The sequence below is a fragment of the Antechinus flavipes genome, chromosome 3, assembly GCF_016432865.1.
Source record: "Antechinus flavipes isolate AdamAnt ecotype Samford, QLD, Australia chromosome 3, AdamAnt_v2, whole genome shotgun sequence".
NCBI classification, from domain to species: Eukaryota; Metazoa; Chordata; class Mammalia; order Dasyuromorphia; family Dasyuridae; genus Antechinus; species Antechinus flavipes.
In genome coordinates, this window is record NC_067400.1 from 30,927,339 (window position 1) to 30,948,282 (window position 20,944).

At 36.2% G+C, this 20,944-nt stretch overlaps 1 protein-coding gene across 1 annotated transcript in view; it reads right to left on the minus strand.

Moving 5' to 3' along the window:
* Positions 1-20,944, minus strand: part of SPATA16 (spermatogenesis associated 16) — a 296,094-nt gene that overhangs the window by 167,635 nt on the left and 107,515 nt on the right. The window contains exon 3 of the mRNA XM_051983185.1: positions 2,683-2,828. Coding sequence (XP_051839145.1) covers positions 2,683-2,828 — 146 coding nt within the window. The remainder of the gene's footprint in view (positions 1-2,682; positions 2,829-20,944) is intronic.

Consider the following 20,944-nt stretch of genomic DNA (forward strand, 5'->3'; position numbering starts at 1 on the left):
TAGTTCCTAGATAAAAAGGTATCATGAGACAGAAATCTTTCTCTAGAGGTATGTTTGTCTCTGAGGGAAAGGGTCTGCTATATTTGTTTGGCAATTAAATCCTTTAAACTTGGCTCCAATTTACCTTTTTATCCTTATTATAAGTTATTTCCCTTCATAGAAACTAACCACACTGGTCATCTTGATGTTTTTCAATCAAAGCACTCCTTCTCTGGATCTTTACACAGATTAATTTTCCATTTTGAGATGTATTCCTCTTCATCTCAGGTCCTTCAATGCACTATGTATCTTCAAGGCTTCTCAGCTCAACTGACACATAATTATTTTTATGTCTCTCTTCCTCTGCCCTCTACAACTGCTACTTTTCTCTTGCACTCCCTTACACTTAACACGAGATACACATTTATATAACTATGAAGAATATTTACATATATTACCTATAAATTATTTCTATATAATCACATAAATACAATACATATTAACACATTTCAGACATCTTTGCAAACATATTTAAAACACGTAAACATACATGCTCATATAGTTAAAATATATTTCTATAGTCAAATCATAAACATATATAAATATTACACATTTATATATTACTTAATATAAACAATATATTATATAATACAAATATAGATTTGTTATATATTTATATGTAACACATAATAAAACACGCTTATATTACACACATGTAAACACATATGACCACATTAAACACACGAACATGTATTCATGTATTATACACACACACACACACACACACACACACATATATATATATAATATGTTGTGTGTTTGCATATAATGCAAGCTTCCTGAGTTTGCTTCTTGTCTTTATGTCCCCACTGTCTGGCATACCATAGGAGCTTAATACTTGCAGAGTGATTTTTAAGTTTTGGTGTGTTTCAATGGAGTAGGTCACCACAGGATTTCAGTTGCCATGGAGGTGATGTTCCAGGGAAGAGTACTGACTCAAGGAGGAAACTTATCCAAGGATGGAAGTTTGGGAGGCAATTAATTAATGCAGGTTCTTCACTTAAAGGGGGGACTAAGGGATAGTAAAGTCTGTGTCATGAATAGGTCCTTTTATTGGAGTTATCATAGCTTTATAAAGGAAGAAAGAATAAGGGGGGGGAGAGAGAGACAGAGACAGAGAGACAGAGAGAGAGAGAGAGAGAGAGAGAGGGAGGGAGAGAGGGAGGGAGGGAGGGAGGGAGAGAGAGAGAGAGAGAGAGAGAGAGAGGAGAGAAGGAAAGGGAGAGGGGAGGGAGAGAGAGAGAGAGAGAGGGAGAGAGAGAGGTTAAATTGTGATTTTGAGAAGAAGAGTGGTCAGTCCTGTGTACTTTGCCTATGTTCAGGTAAGGACTATTTGAAGAAAGGGTGAATTTGTTGACCTCTGATGGAGCTAGGGAACACTCATAATCTAAGAAAGGAGTGAACCAGATAAAGAGGGGTCTTCCCAGGAGTGGAATTGGTTCTAGAACACCAAAATGAAACCTAGAGACTAGACAATTTAGTGCAAATTGACTGAAATATGAATATAAACATACACTAAGAACCAAACACAGATCCAAATAACAGTTGCCTGACTGAAGTTGAATTCAGTCAGTTTTTCAAGCTTAATGGTTCATAGTTTGGTAAATAATATATTTGTGATCTGAAACAACTGGGTTTTTTTCTCTGGTTCTCTCCCTTGTCCTCCCCATCTCTAGCTCCTACGTTCCCTGACATCCTTCAAGTCCCAGCTAAAATCTCACTCTACAAGAAGCCTTTCCCAATTCTTCTTAAGGCAATTGTTCTCCTTTTGGTGATTATTGATATTATAGCTTGTGTATCAATGTGGGTTTGCATGTTGTCTCTCCCATTAAACTGAGAGCCCATTGAGATCAGGGAATGTCTTCTGCCCCTCTTTGTATGTGCTTAGCACAGTGTAGGGCACAAAGTAAGGCCTTAATGAATATTTCTTGACTGACTGACTATAAAAGGACTACAAAAAGGATCTTCTACTTGAGGAAAATATCTTGGTGAGAAAAAGCCTATTGGGGAATGAGTAAAAAGTAAAAAAAAATGAGTAAATTCTTTGTGGGAGGGAGAGAGAATTTTTTGGCAAATAAATATAAATAATCAGGTTGATAAAAAAATTATGTAAACTTAGTCATAGGAAAAGTAGATAGAAATTTGAGGATTTTTAAAAGATTTTTCTTTCCAAAAAATTCTTCCTCATCACAGTATCAATTTCTTACTTCCAGGAAGTCCCTACTTTTTTTCCCAAAGGAAATCTGCAATTAATATACTTTGTAATTGGGTTCAGATAGGTTATCTGGAAGGGATAATATGTAGATTATCTAACTCAGAAAGTATTAATGAGGAATTCAGCTAACAACCATTCTAATTCATCAATGAGAGCATTAATGCTGAGAGCTATGCTTGGAGGGAATGGGAAACTGTGTTTAGGAGAGGGAATAGACAATGTCTTGGAGGCAGTCTGGTGGGGACCAAGTTGACAATCAGGACACCGAGTGATAACAGAGGTTGTCCAAAGAAAGAATGAAGAGAAAACAGAGATAAACTTTGACTACCTTCCATCTTTTCCTAGAGGACAGCCTTACAACCTCCCTGGTCCATTTATCTATCTCTCATCTTTGCAGTAATGACTTTTAGATCCATGTTCTTTCTTACCTGTGAGCATGATTCAAAGCAAGGTCAGGTTTCCTCATCCGTAGATAACAGGTGACAAGCTTTGTCTCAATAAAACTAGCAACACTTGAAATATCTTCAGCAGATGCTTCAAAAGGTTTTCCCAGAGCTGCTCCTTTACTGCAAAGCTAAAAAAAAAATCAAAGAACCCTTTAATTTTCTATCATCATATCTTAAAAAATTTATATTTTGAAAATAGTCAAAAATACGCCTATTCCCCCCTGAACAGGATGAATAAAATCCTAATATTTTGTCTGTGTAAAAATTGAATAAAAATATTCACATTCACTTATATGATCATAATATATAGTACACGATGCTCCTTATTGTCAAATGTTTCCTGTACAACATATTTTTAAATGTCTTATAGATTTAAAAGTATCACCATTTACTAAAAATGCCAGTTTTTTTTAAAAGAAACACACAATAAGTAAGAATCTTATCAGAAAAATGGGAATAAATCATTTTTAAAGGCCAGCACTTTTATGGAAACTTAGATGTGCAATGATCTAACATGCTATCAAGTTTGATTTAATACAAGAAGGGGTATTGGAAGTAAACTCATAGGAACCATTAACATGATCAGTGATTAATTTCAGCCTGAATCATATTCATAAGGAAGACATTGGCAGAAGGAAAAAAAAAGGTGAAACCTTATTAAAATCAGTGAGCAGAGGCTGTGGTGTCAGAAAATTATTGCTGGGATATCTGGAATCATTAATAAAAATTCCAGGAAGTCCAGTGGTTGCTTGCTGAATAGGATATGTACTTTTAAAGGGAAGGAGGTGATTCCACCTTCTGGGGAAAACCTGATGCCTAAAAGCTAATTCTTTTCAATGAACAAACATGGGAAGGTTAAAGAGGCTCTACCAAACATGGACCTCACCTCCTCTTTCACAGGTAATTTTCTGAAAGTCAGGATGATCAGGAAACAAGAATCCCAGTTTTTCCTCCTGGAACTCTTTAATTCCTGTCTATCACATTAGGTTCTTTCTGCCTATCACAAGCCATCAAAACTTATCAAAATTCATACATCTTCTTCCAGGTAATCTATTTGAATTCAAGCTGAGAGCACAGTCTGTACTATCAAATTCACAAAAGAAAGTTTCATTTCAAATCCTTCTTACACACCATATGTGGTGGACACTCCTGGTACTTCCATTTATTAATTCTCAAGAATGTTTTGGCCTTCTAGTCGAGTTGCTATTCTTTTTTTTTTTGAATGTCCAAATTTATTTTATTTAAAGAAACAGAATAAGACAAAAAGTCAGAAAAGAAATACAAAAGAAATTGTAATATAACAAAAAGAGAACACTGCCATGGGGCTAGTAGAACATCAGGGAGGATTCAAAATATTTAAAAACAAATACCAGTTCAAGAAAGTATTAATATATGTATATATACGTGTGTATATATATTAGAAGAAATTATACTCTTGATTATCCATTTTTTCTTTACTTCCTTGTAAATTTTTTTTTGTTCTCTACTGTGCCTCTTTTTTATTTCATTCTTTTCCCTCTCTTTCATTTTCTCTAAGCAAGCTATACTTTAAAAAGGATATATTTATATATACATATGTAGATATATACACACACATACATACACACATATCCCTACATATACATACATACATATCTTTCCTATTCCTGTTGACAATTTAATTCTGTTCCTAATTTGCCTCAGTATTACTCTACCTTCCTCCACCCATGGATTCCTCCTTGTTCCCTCACCCTTTGCTTCTCCATCCATCCATCCATCCCTCCTCCCTTATTTCTTTATAGATTTTGGAATTTACTATACCTATTTAACTCTATTTAACCCATTTCAGATGTGAGTAGGTTTTCAGAACTGAGAGCCCTATTTCTCACTCTAATGCCACTGTGTCTATTTTTCCTCGGTACTTCATTTGTATGACATAATTACTATTTTTACCTTTATTCTGCCCCAATCTTTCTTTTGAGCTGTTGGATTGTTGATGCCAATCTTAAACATATGCTATATTAAAAAAACATAAACAATTTACCCATGCACAATTCCTTGAAATTGCCTTTTGATATTGGCTCTCATATGTTAAATTTTTTGTTAAGTTTGGGTTTGGTTGATAGAAAGTCCTGGAAATCTGCATGTTCATTGAATGTCCATCTTTTCTCATTCAATATTACAGATAATTTTGCTGGCTATGATATTTTTGGCTAGTTCTAATTCCTTCAATTGTCAGTAGATATGATTCCAGGACCTCTGGTCTTTTATTGTGCTTGGTGATAAGTCTGATTGTTACTCCAAAGTATTTGAATTGTTTTTTCTTATTTCTTGAAGAATATTCTCTTTGATCTGGGTTTTTTGAAATTTGACACTAATATTCCTCTATGTTTTCCACAAAGGATTTCATTAAGGTGGTGATCGGTGGATTTTTTCTATTTCTATTTTCCCATCATGTTCGATCATTCCAGGACAGTTTTCTAGGATTACTTCTTGCATTACTATGTCAAGATTCTCTTTTTGGTCACAACTTTCTGGAAGTCCAATTTTTCTTATGTTTTCTCTTCTTGATCTGTTTTCCAGATCTGTCATTTGTCTTACAAGATGTTTCACATTCTGTTTTGTTTTCTCATTTTTTATAATCTGTTTTATTATTTCCGGGTCTCTCATAACTTCACTGGCTTTCCCTTGCCCAATTCTAATTTTCAAAGAGTTATTTTCATTTTTGAGGCTCTGTATCTTTTTTTCTAGTTGGCTATTTTTTTTTTCATAATCTTGTTTTTCTTGGATGGTTTTTATTTTTAGTTATGTCTCTCAATATGACTTCTAAATTCTTTTTTTAAAGTTCTTCGATAAATTCTTTCTGAATGGGGAGCCATTTCACATTACTCTTTGAGATAAAATGCTTTTTTAAAAAACATTTTTTTTGCTAAAGACTGATAATGAGCCCCAGTCTTCCTTATTTCCATAGCATGTTTCTATGGTGGGATTCTGTTTTCTTTGCCAGCTCATTTTTTTTAAATAAGAGATGTTAATGTAAGCATTTCTAATCTTGGGGTGGAGAGATGGTGCCTCTGGCTTCACCTCGGCTCTCCCTTCTGACCAGGAACCCCAAATTCAGAGCTCCACCCTCCTACAAGTGCCCATAGCCAGCAGCACTTCTGCCCTGATGCTTCTGCACTCATCAGTGCTGGTTCCTTCTTGCCCAGGGCCACGTCTCAGCAGTACAGCTGGGCCTGGTGTTCGCAATCAGTCTTTCCAGACTCAGACTCTGACTTGACAAACGGCTGTAGAGGTGAAAGTCTCTGTGGTTCCTGCTAAGGCTCCAGCCACACTGAGCTCACCCCAGGGCTCTCCATTTGCTACTTCTGCGGAGCTAATCTGGATGTGGGTCTGCCCTTCAAACAAGTTATTTTTGGGCTGGTATTTCTTCAGATCTTCTTTGATCTTTTTCCAGGTCTTCTCAGGTTATACCTGAAGAACTCCAGTTCTGCTCCAAGTCTTCTTGATTTTTCACCAGTCTATGTCCACCCCGAGGAGCAAATCTGTTCTATTTTTGGAGGAAATCAGGAGAACTTGAAATTTACCAACCTACGTCACCATTTTCCTAGAATTCTCCCAGGATGCTATTCTTAATAATTTTTTTAAAAGGCAAAAAACCATTTATTTATTTATTCTGATCTATTTCTGAAATAGAGGATTATAGGGTTTTACAGGCAGAGGACATTTTGTCCCTCCTCCATTTTTTTTATGGATGAAGAAAATGGAATCAGAAACATTAATAAGTTCATAGATTCAAAGCTAGATGGAATTCAGCCTCCTCCACTTATAGATGAAGAACTGAGGCACAGAGAGATTACTGAACCTTCCTGCCATCACAGAGAAGGTATCTGCAGTGAGGTTTAAACCCAGAGAATAGAGACTCCCCCCACCTCATTTGTACTTTGCATAGTATCTGGTACCCAGAAAGTGCTTAATAAATGCTGCCTAATGACCGACTTCACTTAAATATAAGGGCACAAACAGTTAATAAGGGACTGAATAATAAAGGACCTAAGACCTTTTGATCCAAGTCCAGGGCTTACAGAGATGTGCCAGAGCGAGCTGAAATCAGCTTTGGAGAGTTTATTGGTAAGTTTAGTGAGAGAATTTAAATCTTGGAAATCAGCAAATGCTGCAAATCAGGGCTTTGTTTATTGTTTTGTTAATTTTCCAGGCCCAAGGGAAATGATGGAGAAAATATTAATGATGAAGACTAAATTTAGAAATGTTTCATGCTTAGATTTTTTTTGTTTGTGTAAAGTCCATTATTAAACACTTACCAGCTGCGCCCCTCTTTTCTCTGCCCCCCCAACAAATTTTACTGCCATATTTATAACCTCAATATCATTTAGAAACATATAGCTATAAGTCTTCAGAAGTGAGACAGTGTCTGTTTGGTGTCTGAGCTGCTAGTTTTACCAGTCAGTAAAAATAGGATTAGCTGTGGAAAGGACCGCAGATACTAGTAGTTAAAATTTCCTTCAGGAGTTTCTCAAAAGACTGCTCAGGGGTCAGTTTTTAACCATTACATATGGTAAATGACTGTTAACTGTTTGCTGAATTTAATTTTCATTAATTTATTCAATATACTAAGCAACTTTTGATGAGAATCAAATTACCCCCCTCTCCTTATCTCTCTGTCTTTCTTTGTCTCTCTCTCTCTCCCCATTTCTCTTTCTGTCTCTGTCTCTCCCTTTCTTACAATAACATTCTGATTTCCAAAATGGACATAAAGCAGCTTCAAAGATGTAACAATTTCTCACAATGAATAAAGACATTTAAAAATTCAAAGTAAAATCATTTAACAGGCAGAGAAAAATAAATATTAAAATAAACATTAAGAAGCACATGAATTAGAAAGCTTAAAATTTTATTATAAAGATTTTTTAAAAAACTCCATAGCACATTTTGTACCAAAAAATGTCAAATGCTGGTGCTACAAAAATATCTACACAAAATGTCCACTTTTCAGATAATTCAATGCATATCTTTACACTATCAGAAGATTGTATGGCTTTGTTTTGCTTGTTTTTATTTATTATGTATGTTTTTAGCTCTTTTATGTCTTAAGAAAAAAGTACACCATTGCTCTACTCTCAAAAAAAAGAGGTATAGAAGATGAGATTGCTATTATATCTAGGCAATCAATTTGGGTGAGTTTCTTAAAGGTTAATGTGAATAGAAAAACATCTTTTTTCATATTTCTTAGGGTTACTATAGAAAAAACCCCAAAACTAAAACAACAATAAAAATGAAATTTCCTGTGTGGAATATAAGCTCACTGAGTGAAGGGGCTATTTTGGAATATTATTTCTACTTCTAGTATTCAGCACTGTGCCTGGCATAGAAAAAATGCTTGTTGAATTGAACTGAATTAAATTTACCAAGACAAACTTTTTCCAGGAAATGCAACCAAGGAGGAGTCGATCATAGGAGTAATTATCTAAAAAAAAAATGGGGTGACATCAATCAATCAGTCAATCCACAAGCATTTATCAAGGGCTTCTGTGCCAGGCAGTGTGCCAAAAAACAATGACACATAGTCAACAATAAAACAATCCCTGTCCTCAATAAGCATATATTATATCAAGAAAGACAACATGTATGTGTATATATACATATATATGTAAGCATATACTAAATGAAGAAATAGAAAGCTTTTTTTTTTTCCAAGAAGGATGGAAGAAAAAAGGGATAAATCTTAAGTTGTAGTTCTGCAAACAACAGAACTATTGTCAAATATACTGTGGGAATAGCGTCAAACTGCAACTCAGTAAAAACATTGCTGTTTGAAGACTGTGCTAATAATCTCCAGGTACATTGCCTTCAGATGGTCTAATTTAATACAGAAGTGGGACCTGGAGAAGCTAAAAGAGTGGGCCAGTTAACATGTCCACATGACTGAGGATCTAAAATAGCAGCTTATGCTTATGCGGAAATAGCTAGAATGTTATTAATTTTTGTGTGAATTGTTGGACGTGGACCCATGCTGTTAGTTAAAGGCAGAGCTGTCTGTGCATTAGATAGCAGGGATAACATTTATTCCATTATGAGTGTCTCCAAGAGTTTCTGGCCCAGACAAAGGCTCATGCGGACATGAAACACAAAGATGCTTGTAGGTAGGAACAATATTTTTCTTAAAAACAAAACAAAATGGCAAAAAATTGGAAATTGAGGCGGGTAATAGTCAATTGGGGAATGGCTGCAGGATATGAATATAATAGAATACTATTATGCTACAAGAAATGACAAGCAGATGGATTAAAATAAAACTCCTGGAAAGACACATGAGAAAACAAAACAAACAAAAACAAAAGGAATCTAATAATTTGAATGGGTCAAAACATGTGGATACCTACTGGATTGAGACAATAAGTTTATTTCCATATAACACAAAATCAATCAGTCAATAAACATTTATCAAACCCCTACTGTATGCTAATCCTTGTGCTACAGTGGCACACTGGCAAAAGCCAGCCCCTGCCTACAAGATGTTTACAATACACTGGGGGAAACAACATGCAAACATACATATACAAAGTAAGTGATAGGCAGGAAATATAGAAAAAATAGGGTAGGCAGTAGAATTAAGAGGGGCTGGGGAAGACTTCTTGGAAAAGGCAGGATTTTTGTTGGGACTTATAGGAAGCAAGGAAATCAGTAATCAGATTTGAGGAAGGAGAACTTCCCAGGACAGCCAAAGAAAGTGGCTCGAGTTGATAATCAATAACGAGTTCTATGTACATACTGCCAAAGGCAGGTGCTGAGTTTTTTTTTTTTCCTTCTTCTTTACAAGGGATGGGCCAAATCAAGGCATGGATATATTAGCAAATACAATAAGGGGAAAAATAAAAGGGGAAATAAAAAAACAAAACTTTAATAAAGACAATATTGACAATGCAGAAAAAATGGCACTATGGCCCTGCATAGTGTTTCTACATGGCCTATAGTGGAATGATTATTTCTGAGGCAAATTTAAGTTTGTTTTAATGAAGATCTCAATAATTAGAGCTGTTCAAAAATATTTTGGGTTTCCTTAGGCATTAGTGAAATACCTATCAGTGGAGGTCCTCAAAGACTAGACAACTGCTTGAGGTGGATGTAAATGGGAGGAATAGTGATGCTATATGAGTAGTATTAAAAGCATCTGGGGTCCCTTCCATCTCTGAGATGCTGTGATTGTGTAAGCCGAGATGCATCCTGTTGTGTTTGTAGGGCGAAGGGCAGGCAAAATACAGCCCTGCATGGGTAGGTGAATTTACTAGCTACATAAGGCTAATTTACTATTACCCACTGAAATGTTGGAGGATGTCTCCCCCCAAACAGCCTTGGGCTCGACTATAGTGACTCTTTCTGTCAATAACTCAACACAGGTTCAGCTGCTGCCTACGTGTGTTGGAGATCATGAAGATGGGTAATCTGCAGAGAGAAGAGGACTTTTCTTTTTGCCTCATTTTTCAGGAAGACACAAATTTTAGCTCTTTCAAGATCTGTCTCAGTTTGCTTAAGTGTTAGCTGAAAAGAAGCCCTGTCTAGGATATAGCCCCATTTTATCTTCTGTAATATTGAGATGTGATTTGTTCTAATTCTTGGCCATTTTGCTTTGAGCGGCTGATTTTACATGGGATGTTAATAGAGCAGGAGTGTACAAACCTTGAGGGAGGACCTTCTTAACCCTTTCTTGTCTGTTTCATAGACTCCTTGGGCAGTCTGATGTAGCCTATGGATCCCTTGTTCGAATACTATTTTTAAAAGACTGCAAGAGATGCTAAATTTCAGGTAGAGGTTAGTGCAAAATAAAGAAGTAACCTCAAGTTAAGACCTCCTGCACGAAAAGAAAGTCTCCAGGTGACTATCTAGGGATGATTTATAGGAGGTAATAAATAGGACCTATGCATGGGGAGAAGGCGTGGAGAGGCTTTTGACTTTATCCACTGGAGGGACTAGTCACATGACGGACTGGATGGATGGATGAATGGATGGATGTATGAAAAATATTCATTAAATGTTTCTTATGTGCCAACCACTGGGCTAATTTGGGAACATGGATACAAAAACAAAGAGGGTGAGTAAGGCCATGGGGAACAGTTTGACACACCAACACACTTTTTCTAGTGCTGATTTAAGGTTCCAGGGATGTGTAGGGCATATTAGAGGGATTCCTGAGGATATAAATGGCCAGGAGTTAAATAGAGAATGGATGGAGCTTTCCTGGACACAGAATGGGTTTAAAACCCACTAATCAGGACATCTCAGACTTTTTAGTTTTGGGGGGTTCTTTATATTTTTTCAATGATTTACTCTACAAATATTTAGCAAGTTCCAAATGGTGTTGGTGAGCATTATTTTATAATGAGCAGAGATCCAGAATTGCTGCTATTTGAGTTTTGTCACCACTTATTTTCATTATTTCCACTGAAACCTTAAAGGAGTTGGGTGGTACAGTGAGAGTATGTATTTGGAGTCAGAAAAACTTTATTTCAAATTTTATTTCAGGTACTTATTGGTTGTCTAATCCTGGGAAGTTGTCTAACCTCTCAACCTCAGATTAATTTATAAAATTGTAGGAATTAGGTTCAGTGAGCTCAGCTTCTAGCCTGTAATCTATGCTCCAAGGACCATTTATTTTTTATTCCAAATAGTATTTTGGGGAATGTGTAGCTCTATGAGCTTAACAGGTCAACAAGTATTTATTAAGCTTACTTACTGTGTGCCAAGAACTATGCTACATGCTAAGATATAAAATATCCCCTTAATTGTTTGACTGGTATGGCGTTCAGTCTATAACTTAATTTAGGTAGGATTATCATTTTTGGTATTTTAGCAAGGCCCAACTATGAGCACTGACTAGCTCTTAAAATATTTGATATTAAAGTTTTATGTTTTGGCACATAGATGAATCCTTCCTATGGACTCAATGGATGAGAAATTGATAAGCATCTGCCTAACATAATTAACTTCTTTTGCCCCTCTTCCTCTACACCCAGAACATTAGAAATGGCAAAACAATAGCAATTCACATTTATATTATGGTTTCTAGTTTACAAAGTAGTTTTTTCACAACAACTTTCATGTAGGAAGGTATTACTATTTTATAGATGAGGCAAGTGAAATCTGAAGAGGCTAATGCTTTGCTCAAAGCATTAATGTTATTCTAGTAAATAACATTGCTAGGCCTTGAATACAAATTTGTTCATTCTGAATCCACTTTGAATCCACTTCTTTCCTCCTTCCTTCCTTGGTTTTTTCCTTCTCTCTCTCCCTCTCCCCCTCCCCCCCTCGCCTCTGTCTCTCCCTCTGTCTCTCCTCTTTCCCTTCTTTTCCTCTTTTTCTGCTTTTCTTTCATGGATGCTCCTCTCTTTAATTCCATCACTGCCATTTCATAATAACTCCCACTTTCCCCATAGAACTCTCCCTCATGACACCTAAGTACAGTCAAGCAAAAACAAATTAACATATTCACAGGGCCTTAATCATTCTCAGATGTTTTCTGGATAAAATAAATCAAAGCACAGCAGGGACGCATAGCGGAAACAGTTGTACAATGAGGAACGTAGATGAGTCTCTGAGAAAAGTGAAAAAGAAGAAGCCTTCAGAGAAGCGAACAAGTGAATCCCAGAAGCTGTCTAGTCATAAGATCATATCTAACCCAACCTTCCCATCTTACACAGAGAGCAACTGAGACACAGAGAGGTCAAGTAATGAATCTTTGGTTTTATGGATCCAGGGAACTCCCAGTAAGGAATGCATATAGACACCTGATTTGCAATTTAGTGTCATACAGTTGCCTGAGTTGCACTGAGTTCAACTACATTGAGTTCAATGACTTGTCCATAGTGTCAGAAATGGCACCTAGACCCAGATAGTCCTAAATCTGGGGCCAATTTTCTATCTACTATGTCAGTACCTCTCTGTCTTGCACAGAGTAAAAAATAATCATTGCTTATTGGATTCCATTAAATTGATTGAAATGCTACATAAATTAAAAAACTCTGTGAGACAGTTGGACATCCCTGTGGCCCTAAGCAAATTACTGAGTTCTTCACATCTAAGTTTCTTCAAATGTTAAATAGGAATAATCATTTTTGATCTCTCACTTCACACAGCTATTTTAAAGAATTCATTTGTAATTTGTAAACCACAATATAAATGTGAGTGATTACTATTTGGAAATTTCTGGTATAGTCCCAGAGGGTGTAACATTAAAATAAAAACCAAAGTGAAATGGGTTGTATTGGAAGACAGTGGGTTCTCCTTCAATGAAAGCCTTCAAGCAGAAGCTGGACAAACCCTTATCCAATATGGTACATAACAGTGGGTCTGATATGTTGAGATCCCAATCAGCTCTGGGATTCTGTGCCCTTGATTTAATTATTAGTCTTTCTCCTTTATAATAGTTACCCAAATATAAGCATCAGCACATGTTTATTGATGTGACTGTTCGGGGGAAATAAAAGTATTTCTATTTGTACTAGATGAAGTGGAGCTTAGATGAAATCCCCTTTTTTGGAGTTTAGTACATTATGAAGGGGATCTCTAATTGAGTCCACTTTCTCCAAGAGCTTGTGATAGAGAAGAATAAAACCAGACATAGAATGATATTTGGTCTAGACTAGAAAAGAACAAATTTCAAAGGGTTCAGAGGATGGAGATGTAGGATCCTGTGGCTTTACAATTTTATAAGGTAAGAGAGCTCAAGAAGGATGGGAAACCCTTATGAACTAAATTTTTTACATATTTCGTTTTTATATCATATACATTTCCCAACAGATCCCTTCCAGTTCTAAGAATTCTCCACAACAAAGAACAAGAAAGAGAGGTCCTGCAAAACCAAATAACATTTGGAAAAAGTCCGACTTGCCATATAGTATTCTATATTCATTTTCTCCCACATCTGCAAAACATGCCTTCCTTGATCTCTTCTCTGGGGTTATGTTTTGTCATTGTAATTTCACAAAATTCAGTTTCAACTGAAGCTGTTCCTTACATTTGTATTGTGGTGGTCATTATTAGATATTATCTTCACTTTGTGCTTGTCCACGAAAGTCTACCCACGATCTTTCTGCTTTCATCATTTCTTACCACATAGTAATATTTTATTCCATCCACATACCACATTTGTTTGTCTAGCCATTTCACAATCAATGGAAATTTACCTTTCCCTCCAGAACTTTGTTAGAATAAAAACCATTGCTATCAAAATTTTGGTTCATATAGATTCCATTTTTAAATTCTGGAGCTAATAAGAAAATAACTCCTATGAGGAAGGAAAAAGAGATGCCTAAAGAGACTGATGTGGTTGAAAACAGAACCCACTAAATAGTTTAGATTTAAACAATATATAGATAAAAAATTAGGACAACTAGGTGGCACCACAGAGTGCCAGATCTGGAGTTAGGAAGACTCAACTTCAGGAGTTCAAATCTCAGCTCAGATACTTTTTAGCTGTGTGTCTTTGGACAAGTCACTTAATCCTTTCCCCTTCAGTTTCCTTATCTTTAAAATAAATTGGAGAAGGAATTGGTAAACAATCCAAGAAAATCTCAAATGGGGTCAAAAAGAATCAGACATGATTGAAAATAACAACAAAGATAGAAGCAAAATCAACATTTGAATCCAGTTGCTTTGACTCCAACCCATCATGTTTTGTTTTGTTTTGTTTTTTTATACCCCACACTGATAGCATCCTCTAAGTATCCGACATTCTTTGGTAGTTGATTCTTACTGAATTCCTCGAATTGTATTGGTCCTAACACAAAACTTCTGCCTCTCTCTTGGGGGTATGGTGTCAATTTGGACCATGTAGGTATTTTGGGAGTAACCTCCAAGACACTTTGAGCTATGTACTGAGGCGCCTAAGAGCTCTGATCACCAATCACTGTGGTTAATGCTCTAATTAGAAAGCCCTGTTTCCCCCAGAAGGCACTTTGGGGATGCAATTATATTCGAGATCTTTTGTAGAAATCCAGAGTAATAACAATGGAACCTGCTTTATTTTATTTTATTTTTATTGCTGGATTAAGAAAATTTCTAAGCCTAATTAAAATAATTCTATCTTCTAAATGAAACAAGTAACTTTGAGTCTTTTTACTCCCACGTAACTCAGCGTCATCTCCTAAAGACACATCCATCATAATAATCTCTTCTTGCCCAGTACTCATTTAACTGTAAGATGCTCAAATGTCTGCAAACAACCTTCCATCAGGGACCAATGCTTCTATGTACGCCCAGGCCTCTAAGGGAGTAAGTGCTTTGTTAGAGAGATCCAATCGCTCATATCAGGAGTAAGTAGGCCTTCGGCCTTAATAATAATAAAGGCTCTGTCTGAGCACACCTCAAGAAAGTGAAGAATAAATGGGTGATCTCCTTCCATTTAGCAATCTCAGTAAGGCTGAGAGTTTCAAGGACAGGAAAGGAATATAAATGATCAGTCTCATCTCATGGAAGAGAAACTCCATGAAAACAAACTGCAGCCCTGTAATGAAAGACAACTTTAGGTTTTTAACATCCTGCTAAAATGGGTCAATAAACAAACTGAAGGAATGGATAGAATCAATATTTGTGGGAATCCTGGCTTATAGATCAAGTTTTGTGAAAGAAAGTACATTTTGGCCTGATTTTCTAATATATCACATTTTTTTTTTTTTGACTTTGGTGTCTCAGGAACAAATGCAATTTTGAATTAGAGCAAAAATGGGTGAGAAAAATGCAGATATTGGTATGTTGTGACCACCAAGAAAGCTAATGTCATCTTAAGTTGAATTAAGAGAGGCAAAGCATCCAGGAATAAGGCAATAGTTATTTACTGTGCCCTGTTCATACCACTCACACAGTGCTGTGCTAAGCTCTGGGAACCATATTCTAGGAACAATATTGATAAAGTGGAGAATAGACATCAAAAGGGTAATTAGGAATTCCTATCAACTAATGATCGCTAAAAAAAAAAAAAATTGGGGATATCAGCTTATATAAGACAGGAAACACAATGTCTATCCCAAACTATTAGAAGGATTTTCCTTTGGAAGAAGGATCAGACTTCTGCTTGACTCTAGCATCTAGAACAAGGAACAATCATCAAGAAGCTTGATTCAATTGAACCAATATTTATTAAGTTCTTATTGTGTGCTTCTACTAGGAGAAATGGTGGAGGGATTTATTTCAACAATTTTTTTTATTGAAGCTTTTTATTTTCAAAACATATGAAAGGATAATCTTTCAACATTGACCTTTGCAAAACCTTGTATTTCAATTTTCCCCCTCTCCCCCTTCTCTAGATGGCAACTAATCCAATATATGCTAAAAATAGTAAAAAATATATGAACAAATATTAAGTTCCTACTATTTATTAAGGTGAGGTGAACTTATGCTGGATGTATCTTTTTGAGGTGACACTGAGTTGTGTGGGAGTCAAAGTATTCAAAGTTACTCAGTTCATTTAGAAGAAAGACAAAGAAACCTAAATACTTCTTTCCTTCAGGGACTTATGTTCTAATTCAGATACATTTGTCTGCGTGCATGTATGTGCATATACACACATGTATGGGTGCATATGTACATATATGCACATGTGTGTAGGAATATAGAGAGATAGCAGAAGAGGATCATAGATGCAAAGATTATGTCTTGTGAAGAAGAACATCCTAATAAACAGAGCTATCCTTAGAGTGTGTTCCCTAGGAACTTACTGGAAACTCAATTTTTTGAGGTCTTTAAGGAGAATGGATGACCACTGTTGGGGGTGTCCCATGAGGGTAGATTCTTTTTTTGTTATGAGTGGTTAAGTAGCTGCTGTGTCTCTTCCACTTCTGAAATTCTGTGATTTATGATTTGGACAAAGACACGTGCCAACAGAGGCTACATCTGGTATAGACACTCTTCTACTACAAGGTAGCATACATCCATAAAGCCAACATCAGTCAAGTCTACGCTCCAGCATACTGATCACAGCAAATCATTAAGAGTCAAAAGAGTATGCTATATTAAAGTGTCCAATAAACACTGCAAAAAGACTATACAATTTAATTAAATTCAACAAATATTATTAAGCAAATCTTAAAGCTCTATGTAAATGTAGCTTATTATTAAGCACTGATATGGGCTCAAATTAGGGAATGAACATGAGATGCATCAAGTTAGAGAAGCCACACCAAATATTCATAGGGACTTTTTGTGTCCGACATGACAGAGCGTTCTGGGCTCATATTGGTCTGCTCAGCCACAGTTGGATATACTGTAACTCGACTCTAACACACTGATATCATTTTGGTCCTATTCAAGAACAAGGTACAACAATCAAGGGAATAAGGATAGAAAGGATCAGTGGTATTAACACAGCTACATATAGCATGAGGAAATAATGGCAAGCCTCTGTACCAGTCTCTTAATATAAATCCTGAATAGGCGTATTTACAGAATGACATAAAAAAGGGAATTTTGCACACAGACTTTTGGTGTCGACCATTTGAAGTGAATGTAATCTGTAAAGACTAAAATACTTCTTTCTTCTATCGTGGTTCCCTTTGTTTATGTGGTTTCTTGCCCTAAAAGGACAAATTAACCTCAACAAATGTTTGTTAAATATCTGTTCTAGGCAGTCCAATCCAACAAGCATCTATTAAGTTATTGATAACTTAATTCACTTTGTTAAGTACTTTATTAAGAACCGCCACACAGGTGGTAGGAGGGAAAGACAAATCTTGAAGCCCTCAAGGCGCTTACATTGTACTTGGGATGGGCATACAATATTGAACAGATAAAGACACAGTATAATTTGAAGAGAGAGAAAATATTAGCAACTAGGAGATCAAGAAACACTGCCTGGCAGAAGTGTCACTGAAAAAAAGGGACTCCATAGCGATCTTGATGGTATCAAGAAGACTTGAGAAGGATTCTGGAATGGTGGGTTATCTGTGTCCCCTCGTCTCTCTGCCATAACTCATGGGAGAACATGGATAAGCATCCTGCAGGATGGGCAGGTATGAGTGCATCCTTTTCTGGGGAACAAGTGTTTATAGAGTGTCAGATATGATGCTGAGCACTTTACAAATATCTTATTTGATCACTTGAGAAAATCGCTGAGGCTACAAATCTATAATTTTGGTGCCTAAAGGGACAGGCAGAAATTTTAGGAGGGGGATCAGAGAAACAAAAACAAAGGAAAACCTGATTTTGGAAAGGAAGCAAGTGCCCAGTTGGGTTCTTGCCATGGTTTTACATCACGTAATGAAACAGACAGAGACTGGAAAAGAATCTGAATTTAGGAGAAAAACACATGATAAGAAGGGGCTAATTTCATTATTCCAGTCAGAAGGTAGAGTTATTCTTTGTGTGAACTGTACATCAATTTCAAGAACACTGCCTAATGAGAAATACAAATAAGGCTATTTCATGGCGGTGTAATTTGTCCTGGCAGAAAGTAAAGCCTTACAAACAGAATTTCAATAGTCATTTTGCTTCATAAATTAGAATTTTCATAAACAAATAGATGCATTATGGGAAACTACTTTGTCAGCTCATGTTCTCCATAAGCCTTTATAACCTAACCCCCTCCTACCTTTTCAATTTTCTTACACCTTAGATCCCCTTATCATATAGCCTTCTATTCAATAACACCAGCTTCCTGGATGTTCCATGAACAAAAGACTCTATTTCTCCGTTCTGGACAGTCTCTGGCTGTCCTTCATGCCTGGAATGCTCTCTCTCATCTGTTCTGATTACTGACCTTTCTTACTGGACTTTTAAAAAATCCCACTAAAACCCCATCTTCTATATGTAGCTTTTCCCAATGCTTTTTAGTTCTGTTATTTCCTTTTGTTAATTATTTCCTATTTATCCAGTATCTAACTGGCTTTTCTAGATATGTACTTAACTATTGTTCTCCCCTCTCTCTAATAGATTGTAAGCTCCTTCACAATGGGGATTATCTTTTGCTTGTCTTTGTATCCTCAGTACTTAGCATAGTTCTTGGCACATAGTAGGTACTTCATTAATAAATATTTACTGAATTGTATCTTAAAAACCAAGAATCATTTTATCTTGCCATTATGGCATGATTCCATGTTCACATAGTTAAAATTGGAAAGGATTTTAGAGATTTTCAAATCCAACTTTTTAATTTTACAGATAGGGAAACTGAAGTCTAAAGAGTTTAATGACTGACCAAATTCATGCAAGTAGTAAATGGCAGAGCTGGCATTAAAAGCCAGGTCCTGTGGGTAGAAATCTAGCCGTCTTTCTACTTATCATTGCATCTTGCTTTCAGAGCAGAAAATGCCAGGTTCAGATCCTGGACCTAATACTTGCCAGCTGACTGATCTTAGGAAAAGTGATTCTACCTGTCTGTGCCTCAGTTTATCTGGAGGTACCACGGGTACCCGCCTCGTTGCAAGGCTCAAATGAGATAACATATGTGCATCATTTTGCCAGCTTTGAAGCACCACAAAAAGTGTCAATTGTGGTCATTATTTTTCACTTGAGGAGCTCAAAGTATCATGAAATAGCTTTATGTACCCTGCTTTTGAAAAGCTGCCAAACAAAAGGATTTTATAGTTTACTGAAAGCTACAGACTAAAACAGCAGCAGAAATAAGCAGCCACATAGAACCAGTCATTGGCTCCCTCCTAATAGTCTCCTGGAGGCACCACTGGGAGCTGGGTGGTATATATGTATTGTGATACCCAGTGCAAAAATGAGGATACTCAAAGTCATGTACCCTGCAAACGTCTGAACCAGGTGTAATGCCATTTGTGTGTGTGGTGGGAGGACAGCTAGGTGGTGAAATACACAGAGTTCCACATATAGAGTCATCTTGAATTCAAATCTGACCTCAGAAACTTATTAGCTGTGTAATCCTGAGCAAGTCACTTACCCCTGTTTTGCCTCAGTTTCCTCATCTGAAAAATAAGCTGGAGAAGGATATTTCAATATCCTTTCAATCCATTTCAATATCTCTGCCAAGAAAACCCAAATGTGATCACAGAGTCAGAAATGATTGAAAAACAGCTGAATAACATGTATGCATGTGTATAGATATACATATATGTGTGTATGTGTTTTTCTTGTTTATAAAATTAGGTGGGGAGAGGAAGTTAGATTTACTGACTCTTAAGCTCTTTCTAGATCTATGATTCTATAAATATTATTGTCATATGAGAAATACTCCAAATCACTAATAGAGAAGTGTGAATAAAAGCAGTCTTGACGTTCTACCTCATGCTCATCAGATTGGCAAAGATGGCAAACAGCAGAAATGACAATTGCTGGAGGAGGTTTGGCAGAAGTGCGGATGGGTCCAACCATTCTGGAAAGAAATTCTGAATTATACTCTAAAAGTTACTAAATGGTGTATCACTACTAAGTCTACACCACAAAGAGACTGAACAAAAAGAATGGAGTACTAGTTCCCTGTTTAAAAAATGAGTGCAAGAAGTGATTTCAATGAAACATGAAAAGTATGGCATGAATTGATACAGGCTGAAGGGAGCAGAATCAGAACAGTACACTTTCATACCAGTTTTATAAAAACAAACAATTTTGAGGACTTGTGTGAACTGATGAATAAAACGAGGAAAATCAGAACAACTTATACAGTAAAAACACTGTCAAAACAAACATTTTGAAATCTGTAGGAACTCTAATAAACATAATGACTCTCTCTGATTTCAGAGCACTGATGAAGCAATCTATCCACTGCCCAATAGGAAGTGATGAATTCATGCTGCAGAATGATTGAGATTCTCTCTCTCTCCCTATGTGTGTATCTGTATGCACACACACACACACACACACACACACACACACACACGTTGACAATCAATGAATGAATTTTTATTTTTGGTGTACTGGGAATATTTGTCACAGGTATATTTTCCCTAACAAGGTGGGAGGTAAACGGGAGAGAAAACAGATTTCTGTCAATTAAAAAATAAAATTTAATTTTAACAAAGGTCACGAGAATAGTATTTCTAAGAGGCAGGCAGTTGCTCAGTTTCTTGAGAAATGATATTATATGATGTCTGGTGGATCTCCCTAGAAGATTAGCTAAGCAGAAAACTTGAATATTAAACATGAATTAGGTTATTAGAAATTAGACCAAAAGAGCATATGATTCTTTTGTCATTTTTCATTTTAAAAATCCCCCAAAGTGCCCATTTTTTTACTTAGAAAAAATAAAAAGTTTAGTAAATTATTCATGTTATTCAATTTCCCAATCAAATAATTTTAT